The sequence below is a fragment of the Neodiprion virginianus genome, chromosome 1, assembly GCF_021901495.1.
Source record: "Neodiprion virginianus isolate iyNeoVirg1 chromosome 1, iyNeoVirg1.1, whole genome shotgun sequence".
NCBI classification, from domain to species: Eukaryota; Metazoa; Arthropoda; class Insecta; order Hymenoptera; family Diprionidae; genus Neodiprion; species Neodiprion virginianus.
In genome coordinates this window covers 32,512,180-32,530,841 of record NC_060877.1, presented here as the reverse complement: position 1 = coordinate 32,530,841, position 18,662 = coordinate 32,512,180, and the positions used below count along the sequence as shown (strand labels likewise).

At 49.9% G+C, this 18,662-nt stretch overlaps 3 protein-coding genes across 9 annotated transcripts in view; 1 reads left to right on the top strand and 2 right to left on the bottom strand.

Moving 5' to 3' along the window:
- The window catches only part of LOC124310446 (RYamide receptor-like), a 53,902-nt gene extending 50,345 nt beyond the window's left edge, over positions 1 to 3,557 (bottom strand). For both annotated transcript variants that reach the window (XM_046774407.1, XM_046774408.1), the window contains exon 1: positions 3,373 to 3,557. In XM_046774407.1, coding sequence (XP_046630363.1) covers positions 3,373 to 3,458 — 86 coding nt within the window. In that variant the 5' untranslated portion in view covers positions 3,459 to 3,557. The remainder of the gene's footprint in view (positions 1 to 3,372) is intronic.
- On the top strand, positions 1,157 to 6,316 carry LOC124310447 (keratin, type II cytoskeletal 2 epidermal-like). Its single transcript, XM_046774409.1, has 4 exons — positions 1,157 to 1,308; positions 2,831 to 2,963; positions 5,060 to 5,276; positions 5,759 to 6,316. Exons 1-4 carry the CDS (start codon positions 1,288 to 1,290, stop codon positions 6,018 to 6,020), a joined length of 633 nt encoding a protein of 210 aa, XP_046630365.1. The 5' UTR covers positions 1,157 to 1,287; the 3' UTR covers positions 6,021 to 6,316.
- A 143-nt stretch (positions 6,317 to 6,459) lies between these two features.
- The window catches only part of LOC124310444 (collagen alpha-2(IV) chain-like), a 34,913-nt gene continuing 22,710 nt past the window's right edge, over positions 6,460 to 18,662 (bottom strand). Inside the window, exons 2-10 of one of the 6 annotated variants that reach the window (XM_046774400.1) lie at positions 16,812 to 16,932; positions 16,308 to 16,703; positions 13,831 to 16,221; positions 11,707 to 13,200; positions 10,267 to 11,391; positions 9,376 to 9,573; positions 8,650 to 8,712; positions 7,968 to 8,564; positions 6,460 to 7,890 (exon numbers count right to left, since the gene is read on the bottom strand). In XM_046774400.1, the coding sequence (XP_046630356.1) occupies positions 7,841 to 7,890; positions 7,968 to 8,564; positions 8,650 to 8,712; positions 9,376 to 9,573; positions 10,267 to 11,391; positions 11,707 to 13,200; positions 13,831 to 16,221; positions 16,308 to 16,703; positions 16,812 to 16,932 (6,435 nt within the window). In that variant the 3' untranslated portion in view covers positions 6,460 to 7,840. Of the gene's footprint in view, positions 7,891 to 7,967; positions 8,565 to 8,649; positions 8,713 to 9,375; positions 11,392 to 11,706; positions 13,201 to 13,830; positions 16,222 to 16,307; positions 16,704 to 16,811; positions 16,933 to 18,662 lie in introns of all 6 variants that reach the window. The other 5 variants (XM_046774395.1, XM_046774399.1, XM_046774394.1 and 2 more) reach the window with 5 other exon arrangements.

Below are 18,662 nucleotides of genomic sequence, written 5' to 3'. Positions count from 1 at the left end.
TCAGAACGAATAAATTCAAAATTCATACACCGTTGTGTTTTCAAACCACTATACGGTGAATTACTTCCTTTATCACTTCCCAGCATGCCGCTTGGACGCAAATTCAATATCGAAATGTTTTACGATGATCACGCGTGCTTTTGGTACGACGTGACTCATGATTTTACCTCCAACTGTTAAATTTTTCGGCCTGCGTGGTATGGCTTTGACGTGAACAAATAAAAGGATCAGAAAATGGGAACGTATTAGAAATACACCCACACTCTATATCTCGAGCAAGGACAATTGGTCACTGTTTACTATTTAATTTAGAACTTCAACCCAAGATTGTCCAATACCGCGCTAGATACAAAAGCCACAAACACGTACGTGTAATTGGAGTCAACGAGGGTTTTTGTTCCCGAGTTACTTGAGTAACTCGTTGTGCCTTGACTGAATAATGCTAATCGTGAGAAGAACGTGACGGGTGGGAAAAAGGATGAAACTAGCGAACCGTATATTTTACCGTGAAAATGAGTCCACCAATTTCGCTAAGATCTTTGGGAAGAATCCATCTGAAGGGAATACGATTCAGATTGAAAATGGACAGCGTACCTACTCGTTGGCACAGATAGCAATATTACGTGAAACGATCAATCCACTCTGAAACTTTTTTTGTGTCTTATTTTCAACTAGCTCGTTTCGTAGCCACCAACGCACGGGCCAGCCACTGAGGCTCGTAAAGGTAAATACGCACGTGCTCAGCTCTTACGACAATCACGTTCCATTACACGTAATTAGAACACTTTGTAAAAACAGACGACAGATACAAGTGCAGCGAGTTGTACTTGAGCTAGTTTCATAAATTTCGTTATTATTGCGCGCGGTGATATTTGGGGTCGGGTGTAAACAGCGAGACAGGTAAACAAGTTCGGTCGAACTATGGATTTACATCGCACAGTATAATATACGCACGATATTACACATTTGCATGAACATGCAATAAGTGAACGCGCGTCGCGATATTTCCCACGGACAATATTTTCCATGACCTTCGTTACCTCATAGACTCTTAGGTCAGCCGCGAACCTCCAAAGCAAATGTGCGCGTAGCTAAATCTGAGACGGAACGAATCCTGGGAGGAAGTCGCCACCTTCGACAGGAAACGGTGAGGGGGGATCGTGGGTCTGAAATATATACCCGACAACGCCGGTCGAACGCTCGCAGAGCAACACCTTCTCCCGACATATCAGTTTCCGGTAGAACTGCTCGAGATTCGCAACATACCGTCCGAAGTCTGTGTGCAAAATGCGTACTACCTACCTGTCAGTGAGTATTGCTACGGAATTTCACTAATTTCAATAGTCACAATAGTCGGCCGGGACACGGCTCATCACTCGCATAATTAATTGTCACTTCGTCGAGAGCTTGACCATCCCAGAATGGGACTTCGCTTATTTATTTATTTATTTATTTGTTTTTGATTTTTCAAGAGAGCGTATAAAACATCAAAGGCCTGACGAAAAAACCTAGACGTACCTTTTCAAGGATCAAAGCTCCGTGGAGATCCCACAAATTGTATTTTTCTAATTGCGAGTTCCACGGTTTAGTGGTTACTCACCGCGATAAAAAGACGAGTTCTGAACCCATGTGAGTAATGTGTTTCAGATCCTACGGCTACCATTGATGCCCGTTCGAACGTAAACAAATTGTACCCCTGAAACGCAGCATGTCGCGGTTTTTCTCTGCATTATCAGAAATTGCCCAATTTTATAGTGTGACCTTGTACATCCGCGGTCGGATGGGAAATTTCATCAGACTTATATGGCGCTACATAATTATACCATACGTTATTTCGTGACTGATTCCAGTCAGTCATTTGTAAGTGAATTTGATACCTCATTCGAGCAATTCACGATACACGTTATCGTTGGGGAAGTATTTGGTCTACGGAAATTGAATTGTTTTTTCCTTTTCGCAATAAGAAATCCGGCTATTTCCGAAAAGGAAATGTTACACTTGTAAAGATGATCAGAAATTCAGGAATAGAAACGTGTAATTGTAACAGCTTTAAATCCTCCCTCCGTCAGACTTTGGCCCGTATTCTATTCTATAATATTTATAACTTTCAATTTCCCCTTAAAATAATAATGCCTATTTTGGTCCTAAAGGTATGTTGAATTAAAATATAGTTCTATTTTTTCACAGTACGTTAAAATTCATTTTTATGCAAGACGTCCATTTAGATCTTTGAACAATTTTTATCAAAAAACAAAATATAATTGATATGACACTAAATGTTTAATTATAAAATAAACAGTATCAGTTTTAAACAAGACCTAAAAGACTAGATAAATCAAAAAGATTTATCATATCTTCTTCTACTTTCTTGAAAACTACTCAATCAATCATTTTCTCTTGTACTTACGTAATTCTAAACATGCTTAAAATCACCACAAACAACAACTAGCGAGAGTAGATGAATATTTAAATATCAACACTACCATTAATACGTATAATTAACACAGAAATTGGAAGTTAACTCTAGCAGTACTAAGAGAGCAGAAATAAAATGTCTCAGCAAATATACGTGATAGAATTTTTTAAATATTTTTCTTCTTAGATTCGTACCTAATATCTACTGAAATTACTCCTTAGTTTTGTCAGGGGAAGATCATCGCAGGCCTGTGTAATCGAGTACCTAGTCTCAACGATCAATACACTACATTGTCGATATTGAACACATGAGAAATCGAACGCAAACCTACAACTTATCTCACCTAAAATCCTTATTTTTCCAAAAAAACATTCCTTCTCGAACTAATTTTTAATCTACCACTGTTTATCGCAGTTCCTGTTCTCGTGCCTGTTGGCACTGAATTGCGCAGTTGTCGGCAGTGCCAAACTCCGAGAATCAGCGTCTACTACCGGGTCGAAGGTCACGGGCGAATCAAAAGACTTGGACACGTCAGCGAGTAGCGACGGTGAGTTGATTGCACGTTATTCGAAATGATCGCATGAAAATTGGCCAAGTATCCCAATATATGTGGCCTGTGTTAGCCCAACTTGCGTCGTTTAGTCGACTCGCAATCGACCCACGTATAAGTAAGCACTTTGCCGAGCCATGAAGCTCAAGGTCATGGGACGCCACGTGTTAACAGATTCATGAAAAGGGAAACTCACTTTATGGCCAAACTATTTTTTCTACGATCTTGTAAGCATGAGCTAATTAACCATTTGCAACGGCAACGTATTCGAATCATGTCGATATTCAGAATATATCAGAAAGAAATTGACAAGTATACGCTAGCCACGATAGATTTTTGATCACGGTGATATTCCTCGTCAAACCATTATCCTCCCCTCAACCCAGTAAAAACAATGCTTACTTACCCCGCTGGCCGACATCCATTTATACTATTGCCAAACTTTTGGAATGTAAGGTACCCTCGAAAATAATCTCTTTTAGTTTTGCACATGTACCCGTTATATATTTGCTTCTGCGTTATCCATTTAGCCCCGAAAGCTAATTTTCCAAGCTTATCCGTAACGAACGACGTTGAAAAGTTGAGCTGAAGTACTTACGACGACTGTGGGAAGTAGCTCAATGTCGACCGAACCGTTAACTCTAATTAATAACGTCCATTGTGTGCTCATCAAACGCGTGTATACCTGCACGCTTTACGTCTTGTCTCTTTGCTCCGCACGCTTCATCGCATCTCACAGTTCCTGATTGTCACCTTACGCAACGCGTATGCGTCACCTGTAATCTGCGCTCGTGGACGCTGGAACGGGTGTTTTTATGGATTCCAAGAACGCGTGGAGCATGGTATTGATTATTTCTGCCAGTTCGATTCGTTCTCAGATCCGTCGTTCAATTAACTCACGAAATGTTCTGGAAAGTTCAATTATATAATGGGGTCTTATAGATTATTTGCAGTTACCCGATCCACCGTAAACAGACCATTCTTTCGATATTATTATTTCGGTGGCTCCTAATGACTGTATTTAAAAAAAAAAATTTTATTCGTTGCACACGAAGGCCACTCGCCTCGCGTTGTTCGTGTTCACCTGATTGCAAGCACTGGAGCAAATGACAGACCGGTTCAAGAACGGATCTGACGTCGTTTCCTCTTACGTGTAGACAATCTTTCTCTGTCACTACGATTACTGACTCCCGCTGAATAATTCGTTATGCGAATATGCTCATGTATTATGACCGGCTTAGGCGTCAACGTAATTTACTGAATCTCGTGAAGGCTTGATTGGTTATCACGGCTTTGAGTCACGTGGTGCCCCTGCGTTGAGCTGTGCCTTCTGGCTCTTCGTGCTTTCTGTGAGCTTACAGATATTCCAGTACTTCCAACCGCCCGGATAATAACCCGAATTCGTTGGTGAATGTACTGGCGATAAGTATTGAATATCCTTGTGATTGGCTAAACCGTAGACCGACGAGTCAAACGATAACAAAAGTGCGTTGTCAACCTTTTTCTCGAAGCTGTGTCTTACAATCATTATTTTTTTCGCCGCTCTATTATTTGTACAACGATATTAACGTAAAAACTACTCTATAGACTCGTAGATAAACGGGCTTATAGGGAAGGCAGGGGGGCACGACGGACTGCTGACAAAGATTTTGACGGAAATTTTTTTCTTTAACATTGAGCTATTATGAGAGGTTTGTTTAGTATGTGTTGAATTAAAGTATGCAACATTTTTTTGGAAAAAACGTCTTAATATATGAAAAAAAAAATTATATTTCGGTAAAAGGCATTTGCTCCGAAATATGAATGTTTTTGTTTTACATGTTGATAGATAATCGATGATTAATTCAATAGAGGTAGAATTAAAGGACACAGAGTTATTTAAAGATAAAAAATTGTAAAATTTTTAGGGGGATCCATCGTGCCCCGGTCTCCCCTACTGAAATCAAATTGGCTTGGCGTATAGTTTTATGGCTGCACTTGAAACGAGCTCGTTTGAGGACTACGTGAACCGCGTGAAAAAAGAATATACGCAGAAAATGCGAGTTTTCATGAGATATCTGATACTTTTTATGAACCGAACTTTTTTGTTATAGTATTTCACTCGAGTAGAGATTACCGCTTTGATGGCGGCGCCGGAGGAGAGAGTGGTTTTGGGGGTATAAGAAGTGGCATCGGAGTGTATCCCGGCATCGAAGGCGGGTCCATATACGGGTCTGGGAATATATATCAAGGTGCCGGGCTGGCACCTGGTTATCGCGGTTATCGTGCTGGAGGATACGGGAATGGAATTATTGGCGGAGGACATACAGGGTAAGCAAAGAGGAGCTCTCGCGACGCCCACGCGGTTGAAAAACGACGAAAACGAATTCGAGTAGATTCTCTGCCAGTTGAAAGAATCTTGGTAGTTCTGGGACGGTAGGTACACAAACCGATTGCTCGATGGGGCTCAATCCTGAGAGGGTGAACAGCGCTTGTCTGTACTTCGCTTCGTTTTGTGCCAGAGAGAGCTTTGCTGAAAATAAATTAATTCAATTACCGTTCCAATCTCGTGTAGGAGCTCTCGAAGGCGCTCTAGATACGAGCGTGTGTTTTGTAACTTTGCTCGGGAAATTCTCGGGAAATTGTTGCGTAATATCGCGCTATCTAATTGTGAGCCGGGTTCATTGATCGGCGTTCTCAAACACGAATCTTAGAGTCACGTCTCGTCGTACTGCTATTTGAAGTTTGTCAATTAGACCTACTAGTCAGCTACTTGGCGAGCAAATACAAACCGTAAAGTTCGTGAATTTCAGGTACGGTTATTACGGCACTACTGGATATGGATCTGGTTCTTCTGGTTACGGTCCTAATTACGGAGTTGGAGGACTGGATTCTAACGATGGTATTGGATCTGGAGTTTATGATGATGGATATTCGGTTTACGGGAATACTAGACGTGTCTACAATGGTTATGGAGGAAGAGACAGTGCAGGATATGATTCCTACCCGTACCGAGGAAGCGCGAGTTACGGACGCAATGGTTTTCAACCATCCGGATATCGAGGCTACTCTTAAGGGCAAACATCATCGCGCCTACAATTTCGAAAACATGGGCGTGGACAAAGGGTGATTTGTTGACATTTTTCTCACTCGAGTTGAGAATGTCGTGTCTTTATTGGACCGAACATTCGGCTGAATCCTGAAGATTTGAACATCACGACAAATCCGTAACATTTATATTTTTCAATTTTTAGAAATAAGTAATTTTTCGGAATATGTAGTCTGAGCACATCCTTCGGTCAAATTTGAAACGTGTTTTATCATGAAGTTTGTTCGAGCTGTAAGAAAAAATGATTTATTTACGAACATAATAACGACGATGCGTTACTTACTGTCCTTACTCGCTGATTTCTGATTCCTCTTCCCACGCGCTTACAAGGTACAGTCTCATCTTACGAATTGTGAGCCCAAAATTTGAAATACATTCATAACTGGAGTTGAAGCCTAGATCCAATTGTGCATTCAAAAAATGTATCATTTATTTATAAACGTTTGTCATTTGTCCTCACGTTCAGGAGCGTGATACACGTACATACACAAATATTGGACAAATGGTATTACAAAATTACTTAACGATCTGACGTCCATAGTATACGACACTACGGGGTGCAGCAGCTTATTCATTTATTTTACATGGTCGAATGGTAAATACGTGAACTTACTTTAAAGAATACAACATGGTTCTTACGAAGAAAGTTGATTTTAGGCGTTGATTTACGGAGAAATGGTGAGCTGGAAGGCACGTGAATCCTCGCTCCAATAGTCAGATGAAGAAAATAGCCCCGGCACCAATAACCTCTACCTGGCCATCCATCAGCTGTCCAGCAGCTGACGGACGGGCACTCTCACCATTTCAACGTCAACCAGCCTCTATTTGATTTACTCAATGAACTCTACGTCGTGCTGTACAAAAAGAAGAGCAATATTTTTCTAGCTTAAATTATCATTCTATTTTCATTCTCTTGACCTTTCGTCTGAGAAGGCGCCTGTCGATAGGGATGTTCAAGAGTCCAAGTTTCGCCTGGCTCAAAGCTTCTTTTAGATGCTTAAGACTACCAAGCTGATTCAAGTCAAGGTACTGTGTCGTTATCTTTGCTTCATGTGGTCCACAGACGTCACAAGGATACGGAACTGGGGTGGCAGTCGGAAATATTGACTTCATTTTTTCACTGTCTGCTTTTTCACCAGGACAGAATGGGACAAAGACAACAGGTATAAAGCCTAATTGGCCGATTAAAGGAGTTGGCGTGGTACTAGTCGTCGTCAGTGACGAAGTGGTATTAGATTCGACTAGATAACATGGGCAAGCTTGTGGATCTGGTCCTATGGAAAGTGGAACTGGTTTACTTTGTTGAGAGCGGGGCGGTTGTACGCCGATGGCTCCGATAGTAGGATCTCGCTCAAACGGCGTTGAGGATGTGGGAGCAGCTGGCTGGATCGATTCAGTATCAGGATTTGTTTTGTCAGATGTTTCGAGTTGTTGAAATTCGTCAAGCTGCATTTTTTTGCCTGGTCTACCAGATATGGGAGCTAGTCCAGTTTGCCCTTTATCTGGTTGACCTACTGGCTTTGTAAAATTTGCGTCAATCTGTTTCTGTTCAAACCGTTTGTTTGCCTCATAGTTATGTTTTTCAGAGTACAGGCCCTGCTTCCGCCGAAAGTCAAATTGATAAACATCTGGTTCAGATGTACCGGGTTTACCGTTTGTCTCTATGCTGCCGTCGGCTTTTTGGTATTCGTTGATTTGTTCACGGCTATCTTGATGCGATATGAATTGCCCGTTCACTGGATTTCCAGATAATTCGGGCTGCACTGGACGACCTACTGGTCTACCTTCATTGACTCTGTTCGGCGGAATTTGGAATCCTTGCTTGACCTGCTGCGTCTGTAAATTATTGGTATTCTCAAAGTATCTGTTAACCTCGTTGAAGCCTTGCTCGAGATAATTAAATTGACCTTTACCAGGTTGCACCTGAGGTTCGGTATAGTCTGATTTTGGCGATTGATTTGATTGCTTGAATTTTTCGATCAAGCCTTGATTACTGGCTGTTTTCTTTGTACCTTCGGAGTTTCCATTTGCGGAGCTGAGCTGCCTAGTTGGAGAATTATACATAGAATCGGATGTGAGTTTTTTGGATTCTGGATATTTCGATTCGATAAAAGATCCGGCAGTGATGGGAGTGTATGGAACGTTCTGTTTGTTGAAATACGATGGACGCTGTGTAGGTTGTGCTCGAGGAACATAGTCTGGATCACCAGGCCACGGTCCATCTGGCCCTGGGGGACCTGTTGGCCAAGGACCATCCGGACCGTCGGGCCCAACGCCACCTTCGCCGCCAACGCCGCCATCACCTCCAATGCCACCGTCGCCGCCGATACCACCTACAGGCCCTTCAGGCCCTATTCCGCCAATCGGACCGTTTGGTGCCCCAGGGTAACCAGGATAGCCAGGATATCCAGGTTCCGGTTGTGTACCTGGCTCTGGATAGCCGGGATAGCCGGGATAACCAGGATAACCAGGCTCTGGATAGCTAGGATAGCCAGGGTAACCAGGATAGCCTGAAACATGTATGATCGGTTGCGTGAGATCAGAAAAACCGGAGAAATGCATTGCGGCATGCAAGGACTTGTAGATTTCACTAACCAGGACTGCCAGGATATCCAGGTTGGGCTGGAATCGCGGGTGTTCCCGGAGTTCCAGGTTTTCCTACACGGTTAAGAAAAAATCTGTTGATTTCAATATGTTTCACTTGTCTTGGAATTTCCGAAAAAGTAACCCTATCAGTTCAACAATACCCATTACTGTTGGGCGGTGACTAGAAAACTCTCTTCGTTTTTTGACGGGTGAATAACAGGTTTGACAGTTGATTCATAAACAGAAATTGGGACGATTCTACAAAATGAAAATATCAAATCCTGAACATGAGAACTGTTGCAACGTATGCGTCCTAACATACATGGAATGTTGATTTGATATTATCGTTTTGTAGACATGTGACATGAAATACTTATTACGTTTTGCCATTCCGCTTGAATTAACTGTTGATATTGTACGGATATTCTGTTCATACAACACCAAATAACTGTTGCATGATCTGATTCCACTAATAATATAGTTAATTTAGCTGAACCAATTTCTGTTGGACGTTTACCCGGAAATTTCGATCATATTTTGACGGGTGAGTGACGGATTTTAATGTTGTTGGAAAATAGGAAATATTATTCATTCGGCGAAAGCGATATGTCCAATCCCTTCGTAATCAAGCGTTCTGCAAAAACGATGCTCCGAGCTTGATAATATTAACAACAAAAGCAGTGACATGGATTTTTTTCGACAATTACAGAAATGATGTCCAATTGTGTTACGTACCGGGATATCCCGGTTGAGCGGGAATTGCCGGTGTTCCTGGAGTTCCGGGTCTACCGGGTGTGCCAGGGTATCCTGGTTGAGCTGGGATTGCCGGGGTACCAGGGGTGCCAGGTCTGCCAGGTGTGCCGGGGTATCCTGGTTGAGCTGGAATTGCCGGTGTTCCTGGAGTTCCGGGTCTACCGGGTGTGCCAGGGTATCCTGGTTGAGCTGGGATTGCGGGTGTTCCTGGAGTTCCGGGTCTACCGGGTGTGCCAGGGTATCCTGGTTGAGCTGGGATTGCCGGGGTACCAGGGGTGCCAGGTCTGCCAGGTGTGCCGGGGTATCCTGGTTGAGCAGGAATTGCCGGTGTTCCTGGAGTTCCAGGTCTACCGGGTGTGCCGGGGTATCCTGGTTGAGCTGGGATTGCCGGTGTTCCTGGAGTTCCGGGTCTACCGGGTGTGCCAGGGTATCCTGGTTGAGCTGGGATTGCCGGGGTACCAGGGGTGCCAGGTCTGCCAGGTGTGCCGGGGTATCCTGGTTGAGCTGGAATTGCCGGTGTTCCTGGAGTTCCGGGTCTACCGGGTGTGCCAGGGTATCCTGGTTGAGCTGGGATTGCCGGGGTACCAGGGGTGCCAGGTCTGCCAGGTGTGCCGGGGTATCCTGGTTGAGCAGGAATTGCCGGTGTTCCTGGAGTTCCAGGTCTACCGGGTGTGCCGGGGTATCCTGGTTGAGCTGGGATTGCCGGTGTTCCTGGAGTTCCGGGTCTACCGGGTGTGCCAGGGTATCCTGGTTGAGCTGGGATTGCCGGGGTACCAGGGGTGCCAGGTCTGCCAGGTGTGCCGGGGTATCCTGGTTGAGCTGGAATTGCCGGTGTTCCTGGAGTTCCGGGTCTACCGGGTGTGCCAGGGTATCCTGGTTGAGCTGGGATTGCCGGGGTACCAGGGGTGCCAGGTCTGCCAGGTGTGCCGGGGTATCCTGGTTGAGCAGGAATTGCCGGTGTTCCTGGAGTTCCAGGTCTACCGGGTGTGCCGGGGTATCCTGGTTGAGCTGGAATTGCCGGTGTTCCTGGAGTTCCGGGTCTACCGGGTGTGCCGGGGTATCCTGGTTGAGCTGGGATCGCTGGAGTACCAGGGGTGCCAGGTCTGCCGGGTGTGCCGGGGTATCCTGGTTGAGCTGGGATAGCCGGTGTTCCTGGCGTTCCGGGTCTACCGGGTGTGCCAGGGTATCCTGGTTGAGCTGGAATTGCTGGTGTTCCTGGAGTTCCGGGTTTACCGGGTGTGCCGGGGTATCCTGGTTGAGCTGGGATTGCCGGAGTACCAGGGGTGCCAGGTCTGCCAGGTGTGCCAGGGTATCCTGGTTGAGCTGGGATTGCCGGAGTACCAGGTGTGCCAGGTCTGCCGGGTGTGCCTGGATATCCCGGTTGAGCTGGGATTGCCGGAGTACCAGGTGTGCCAGGTCTACCGGGTGTGCCAGGGTATCCTGGTTGAGCTGGAATTGCTGGTGTTCCTGGAGTTCCGGGTTTACCGGGTGTGCCGGGGTATCCTGGTTGAGCTGGGATTGCCGGAGTACCAGGGGTGCCAGGTCTGCCAGGTGTGCCAGGGTATCCTGGTTGAGCTGGGATTGCCGGAGTACCAGGTGTGCCAGGTCTGCCGGGTGTGCCTGGATATCCCGGTTGAGCTGGGATTGCCGGAGTACCAGGTGTGCCAGGTCTGCCGGGTGTGCCGGGGTATCCTGGTTGAGCTGGAATTGCCGGTGTTCCTGGAGTTCCGGGTCTGCCGGGTGTGCCGGGGTATCCTGGTTGAGCTGGGATTGCCGGAGTACCAGGGGTGCCAGGTCTGCCAGGTGTGCCAGGGTATCCTGGTTGAGCTGGGATTGCCGGAGTACCAGGGGTGCCAGGCCTGCCGGGTGTGCCTGGATATCCCGGTTGAGCTGGGATTGCCGGAGTACCAGGTGTGCCAGGTCTGCCGGGTGTGCCGGGGTATCCTGGTTGAGCTGGAATTGCCGGAGTACCAGGTGTGCCAGGTCTGCCGGGTGTGCCTGGATATCCCGGTTGAGCTGGGATTGGAGGAGTACCAGGTGTGCCAGGTCTGCCAGGTGTGCCAGGGTATCCTGGTTGAGCTGGGATTGCCGGAGTACCAGGGGTGCCAGGTCTGCCGGGTGTGCCGGGGTATCCTGGTTGAGCTGGGATTGCCGGAGTACCAGGGGTGCCAGGTCTGCCAGGTGTGCCAGGGTATCCTGGTTGAGCTGGGATTGCCGGAGTACCAGGTGTGCCAGGTCTGCCGGGTGTGCCTGGATATCCCGGTTGAGCTGGGATTGCCGGAGTACCAGGTGTGCCAGGTCTGCCGGGTGTGCCGGGGTATCCTGGTTGAGCTGGAATTGCCGGTGTTCCTGGAGTTCCGGGTCTGCCGGGTGTGCCGGGGTATCCTGGTTGAGCTGGGATTGCCGGAGTACCAGGGGTGCCAGGTCTGCCAGGTGTGCCAGGGTATCCTGGTTGAGCTGGGATTGCCGGAGTACCAGGGGTGCCAGGCCTGCCGGGTGTGCCGGGGTATCCTGGTTGAGCTGGGATTGCCGGAGTACCAGGGGTGCCAGGTCTGCCAGGTGTGCCAGGGTATCCTGGTTGAGCTGGGATTGCCGGAGTACCAGGGGTGCCAGGTCTGCCAGGTGTGCCAGGGTATCCTGGTTGAGCTGGGATTGCCGGAGTACCAGGGGTGCCAGGCCTGCCGGGTGTGCCGGGGTATCCTGGTTGAGCTGGGATTGCCGGAGTACCAGGGGTGCCAGGTCTGCCGGGTGTGCCGGGGTATCCTGGTTGAGCTGGGATTGCCGGAGTACCAGGGGTGCCAGGTCTGCCAGGTGTGCCAGGGTATCCTGGTTGAGCTGGGATTGCCGGAGTACCAGGTGTGCCAGGTCTGCCAGGTGTGCCTGGATATCCCGGTTGAGCTGGGATTGCCGGAGTACCAGGTGTGCCAGGTCTGCCGGGTGTGCCAGGGTATCCTGGTTGAGCTGGAATTGCCGGTGTTCCTGGAGTTCCGGGTCTGCCGGGTGTGCCAGGGTATCCTGGTTGAGCTGGGATTGCCGGAGTACCAGGGGTGCCAGGTCTGCCAGGTGTGCCAGGGTATCCTGGTTGAGCTGGGATTGCCGGAGTACCGGGGGTGCCTGGTCTGCCGGGTGTGCCAGGGTATCCTGGTTGAGCTGGGATTGCCGGAGTACCGGGGGTGCCAGGTCTGCCGGGTGTGCCTGGGTATCCTGGTTGAGCTGGGATTGCCGGTGTTCCTGGCGTTCCGGGTATACCGGGTGTGCCGGGGTATCCTGGTTGAGCTGGGATTGCTGGAGTACCAGGGGTGCCAGGTCTGCCGGGTGTGCCAGGGTATCCTGGTTGAGCTGGGATTGCCGGAGTACCGGGGGTGCCTGGTCTGCCGGGTGTGCCAGGGTATCCTGGTTGAGCTGGGATTGCCGGAGTACCGGGGGTGCCTGGTCTGCCGGGCGTGCCGGGGTATCCTGGTTGAGCTGGGATTGCCGGAGTACCGGGAGTGCCAGGTCTGCCGGGTGTGCCTGGGTATCCTGGTTGAGCTGGGATTGCCGGTGTTCCTGGCGTTCCGGGTATACCGGGTGTGCCGGGGTATCCTGGTTGAGCTGGGATTGCCGGTGTTCCTGGCGTTCCTGGTCTGCCGGGTGTGCCGGGGTATCCAGGTTGAGCTGGGATTGCCGGAGTACCGGGGGTGCCAGGTCTGCCGGGTGTGCCTGGGTATCCTGGTTGAGCTGGGATTGCCGGTGTTCCTGGCGTTCCGGGTATACCGGGTGTGCCGGGGTATCCTGGTTGAGCTGGGATTGCCGGTGTTCCTGGCGTTCCTGGTCTGCCGGGTGTGCCGGGGTATCCAGGTTGAGCTGGGATTGCCGGAGTACCGGGGGTGCCAGGTCTGCCGGGTGTGCCTGGGTATCCTGGTCGAGCTGGGATTGCCGGTGTTCCTGGCGTTCCGGGTATACCGGGTGTGCCGGGGTATCCTGGTTGAGCTGGGATTGCCGGAGTACCGGGGGTGCCAGGTCTGCCGGGTGTGCCAGGGTATCCTGGTTGAGCTGGGATTGGCGGAGTACCGGGGGTGCCAGGTCTGCCGGGTGTGCCTGGGTATCCTGGTTGAGCTGGGATTGCCGGAGTACCGGGGGTGCCAGGTCTGCCGGGTGTGCCTGGGTATCCTGGTCGAGCTGGGATTGCCGGTGTTCCTGGCGTTCCGGGTATACCGGGTGTGCCGGGGTATCCTGGTTGAGCTGGAATTGCCGGTGTTCCTGGAGTTCCGGGTTTACCGGGTGTGCCGGGGTATCCTGGTTGAGCTGGAATTGCCGGTGTTCCTGGCGTTCCGGGTCTACCAGGTGTGCCGGGGTATCCCGGTTGAGCTGGGATTGCTGGAGTACCAGGGGTTCCAGGTCTGCCGGGTGTGCCGGGGTATCCCGGTTGAGCTGGGATTGCTGAAGTACCGGGGGTGCCAGGTCTGCCGGGTGTGCCGGGGTATCCTGGTTGAGCTGGGATTGCCGGTGTTCCTGGCGTTCCGGGTCTACCGGGTGTGCCGGGGTATCCTGGTTGAGCTGGAATTGCCGGTGTTCCTGGCGTTCCGGGTCTACCGGGTGTGCCGGGGTATCCTGGTTGAGCTGGAATTGCCGGTGTTCCTGGCGTTCCGGGTCTACCGGGTGTGCCAGGGTATCCTGGTTGAGCTGGGATTGCTGGAGTACCAGGGGTGCCAGGTCTGCCGGGTGTGCCGGGGTATCCCGGTTGAGCTGGGATTGCTGGAGTACCGGGGGTGCCAGGCCTGCCGGGTGTGCCGGGGTATCCCGGTTGAGCTGGGATTGCTGGAGTACCGGGGGTGCCAGGTCTGCCGGGTGTGCCGGGGTATCCTGGTTGAGCTGGGATTGCTGGAGTACCAGGGGTGCCAGGTCTGCCGGGTGTGCCGGGGTATCCTGGTTGAGCTGGGATTGCCGGAGTACCGGGGGTGCCAGGTCTGCCGGGTGTGCCGGGGTATCCTGGTTGAGCTGGGATTGCCGGTGTTCCTGGCGTTCCGGGTTTCCCGGGTGTGCCGGGGTATCCTGGTTGAGCTGGAATTGCCGGTGTTCCTGGCGTTCCGGGTCTACCGGGTGTGCCGGGGTATCCTGGTTGAGCTGGAATTGCCGGTGTTCCTGGCGTTCCGGGTCTACCGGGTGTGCCGGGGTATCCTGGTTGAGCTGGAATTGCCGGTGTTCCTGGCGTTCCGGGTCTACCGGGTGTGCCAGGGTATCCTGGTTGAGCTGGGATTGCTGGAGTACCAGGGGTGCCAGGTCTGCCGGGTGTGCCGGGGTATCCCGGTTGAGCTGGGATTGCTGGAGTACCGGGGGTGCCAGGTCTGCCGGGTGTGCCGGGGTATCCTGGTTGAGCTGGGATTGCCGGTGTTCCTGGCGTTCCGGGTCTACCGGGTGTGCCGGGGTATCCTGGTTGAGCTGGAATTGCCGGTGTTCCTGGCGTTCCGGGTCTACCGGGTGTGCCGGGGTATCCTGGTTGAGCTGGAATTGCCGGTGTTCCTGGCGTTCCGGGTCTACCGGGTGTGCCGGGGTATCCTGGTTGAGCTGGAATTGCCGGTGTTCCTGGCGTTCCGGGTCTACCGGGTGTGCCAGGGTATCCTGGTTGAGCTGGGATTGCTGGAGTACCAGGGGTGCCAGGTCTGCCGGGTGTGCCGGGGTATCCCGGTTGAGCTGGGATTGCTGGAGTACCGGGGGTGCCAGGCCTGCCGGGTGTGCCGGGGTATCCCGGTTGAGCTGGGATTGCTGGAGTACCGGGGGTGCCAGGTCTGCCGGGTGTGCCGGGGTATCCTGGTTGAGCTGGGATTGCCGGAGTACCGGGGGTGCCAGGTCTGCCGGGTGTGCCGGGGTATCCTGGTTGAGCTGGGATTGCCGGTGTTCCTGGCGTTCCGGGTTTACCGGGTGTGCCGGGGTATCCTGGTTGAGCTGGAATTGCCGGTGTTCCTGGCGTTCCGGGTCTACCGGGTGTGCCGGGGTATCCTGGTTGAGCTGGAATTGCCGGTGTTCCTGGCGTTCCGGGTCTACCGGGTGTGCCGGGGTATCCTGGTTGAGCTGGAATTGCCGGTGTTCCTGGCGTTCCCGGTCTACCGGGTGTGCCGGGGTATCCTGGTTGAGCTGGGATTGCCGGAGTACCGGGGGTGCCAGGTCTGCCGGGTGTGCCTGGGTATCCTGGTTGAGCTGGGATTGCCGGAGTACCAGGTGTGCCAGGTCTGCCGGGTGTGCCGGGGTATCCTGGTTGAGCTGGAATTGCCGGTGTTCCTGGCGTTCCGGGTATACCGGGTGTGCCGGGGTATCCTGGTTGAGCTGGGATTGCCGGAGTACCGGGGGTGCCAGGTCTACCGGGTGTGCCGGGGTATCCTGGTTTAGCTGGAATTGCCGGTATTCCTGGCGTTCCGGGTCTGCCGGGTGTGCCGGGGTATCCTGGTTGAGCTGGAATTGCCGGTGTTCCTGGCGTTCCGGGTCTGCCGGGTGTGCCGGGGTATCCTGGTTGAGCTGGAATTGCCGGTGTTCCTGGCGTTCCAGGTCTGCCGGGCGTGCCGGGGTATCCTGGTTGAGCTGGGATTGCCGGAGTACCAGGGGTGCCAGGTCTGCCGGGTGTGCCTGGGTACCCTGGTTGAGCAGGGATAGCCGGTGTTCCTGGCGTTCCAGGTCTGCCGGGCGTGCCGGGGTATCCTGGTTGAGCTGGAATTGCCGGTGTTCCTGGAGTTCCGGGCCTGCCGGGTGTGCCTGGGTATCCGGGTTGTGCAGCAGTCCCTGGTGATCCTGGTGTTCCAGGTCTAGCAGGAAATCCCACGGGACGAGATGGTTCCCCATCACCACCTTGCGACGGCGCTACTTTCCCAAAAAATTGCACGTACGTATAATTTACCAAAGTGTCAATATTTATTCGCTATAGATCTCGTTTTTAGCGCACTTACCGTTTGGTATCGTCGGTCGACCGGGTTGGAATGTGATGGGTCTTTCATTCGTGCTTTCAAATTGGCCACAAACTGGAGGGAAATATAGATCCTTCCACGCTGTCAGAATGCCATGATGATCGTGATGATTGTGATGATCTTCGTGATCATGCCCATTATCGTCGTGGTCACCGTGTTCATGATTTTCGTGGTGTTCGTGCTTGTGAAGAAAGAGCTCCACATTGTCACCAGGACGCACAATACGGTAGCCCCAACCGTCACTTAAATAAAATGTTGCCGTCAATTTACCGAACGGGTTGACGTACCCGTAACATCCGTAAGTTACGCCGTCAGGACCGTGCACTTCGTGATGAAATTGACCGTCCGGAGACACTTCATATCCGTAATTGTAAGCACCTAAAATTTATGATCATCACTGAGTTTGGCGAATAACGAATCAATTTCTTGAGCTACAAAAATAGAATGGACGTCTCAAATAGAATGGATCTAGAAACAGATACTTACTCGTATCGAAATTCTGGTTCAAGTATTGTGTCTTTTGTGTGTCACTTATGTCGTATACGAGTTCTTCTCCTTCCGAGTCCGTCTGTGCCTTAGTGATTTGCAGAACAAGTGCTGCTATCACCTGCAAAACACGAATTAATATCGTTAGAGTTCGCTCAGCTGACGGTAGACGCTTGTTTGCTCTCTGTGCCGTAGATTTGTCTTGACAAGCTATTATCCAAATCTTGTAATAGTTTTGCAGTATTTGCTATCACTCATTTCGTGTAAGTTTACATAAAACTATGTGTCACAAATCACAAAACAAAAAAACACCCAGGGAATGAAACTGTTAGAAATGCACAGTTTCAGGTTTTCATTGAGAACGTCAACCAGTTTCCCTTGTGCTCAAATTAGGCATTCCACCAATACAGCCGCTCCTGTAAGTTAGATATTTCGTGCCACATCGTCATCAGATTAACTGTGCACGCGTTCGCCAGATAAAGATCTGTCATGATTTGGAGGTACTTGTTTAGACACCATTCACACGGATGTTCAAAGCGATATCTCACATTGAGTTGATAATTACTCAGTAAGTCAAACCCAAGATTTGTTCGCAATAGTATAAAAAAATTACGATTCAACGAGAAAGCGGATCCGCTTGTAGCTGCTCAGTAAAATGGACGGGACCGAAATATTACCAAGCAATTTCGATCGTTAATTTATCTTGGTTTTCGTATATGGTCATTTTGTGACCGAATACGTAGCAATTAAAGCTAATAACATTGACTGTGATATCGCTCGAATAAGAGACTCACGATCCGCGAACCATTTTAAAAACTGTCTAAATATCATTATGTTGACCCATACACGTGGATTGGAATAATACTTTCCGATGCTTCCTAACATTCGCTGAATGGCAGGGATATCATAGTACACATCGAGCGAACGTTGGTCAAGCAGCGATAATTACGAAACTCTCTAGATCTTCCGTAAAGACCACGTCATCACGCATATTGTAACGAAGTCATGACATTTAAGATTGAGAACTTTATTCGATATTGAGCCGCTCAGTTGGAAGCAGGAGTCTAAAATGCCACCTGTGTACAAAATCACGACACGCGAGCTGTAGAGTCGAAGTTTTTTTGAGAATCCGACGCTCAATCAATCATGTTTATGCTGTTTAGATCATGTTTCAACCTTCACCCCGTAAATATTCACCTCTTCATCGAATCTGTTTTACAGTTTAAAACAATGACTAGTTACGGATGACAAGCAAATGGAATAGCGAGGTTCAAATACCCAATTATCGTAATTCCATTTCAAACATTGAAGTATATACCAGCCGTGAATACCTAGCCAATTCAGTTGTACCGCAAATCGATGACTGTGATCGGTATACAATTGCAGGATATAATTCGACCCAAAAATACGTCAAGCTCGCCCAGCATTTTTGCCCGATAATTGGGTGATATTCTTCCGCCACGTCCATTTACACGGGTAGTTGTCGCGTTGTGTCTATCAATCGACAACTCGCATAGCATTGTGGTCGGACGAAACAATTCTGCATTAGAAGATAAATCCAACGTCGGATAATATAACCCGGACTGTATTAAAATACAATACAATTTACATTACGTTTATTCAATGTGTAGACAACAGAAGTATGTTGGAACAGACACGTTCAATAGTCTGTCTCGAGTTTGAAAATTTTTGAAAATACTTAACAGGAGTCTAACAGTTGCAAGGAGGCCTATTATAGCGACGCACCTTTCGTGCGAGAACTCTGCTTAAAACAGTTGCAATCAATGACATTGCATTTTTCCTTTCTCATTAACATTTTTCCTCGCAATAGAGAGCCAAGTTTCATTCAGT

What these genes read in the sequence shown, in the direction of transcription:
- LOC124310447 (XM_046774409.1), top strand. Translation starts at nt 1,288, where the DNA reads ATGCGTACTACCTACCTGTCA. An exon ending in TGCGTACTACCTACCTGTCA is followed by an intron (nt 1,309 to 2,830) that starts GTGAGTATTGCT and finishes TGTTTATCGCAG; the next exon opens with TTCCTGTTCTCGTGCCTGTT. An exon ending in CACGTCAGCGAGTAGCGACG is followed by an intron (nt 2,964 to 5,059) that starts GTGAGTTGATTG and finishes TTTTTGTTATAG; the next exon opens with TATTTCACTCGAGTAGAGAT.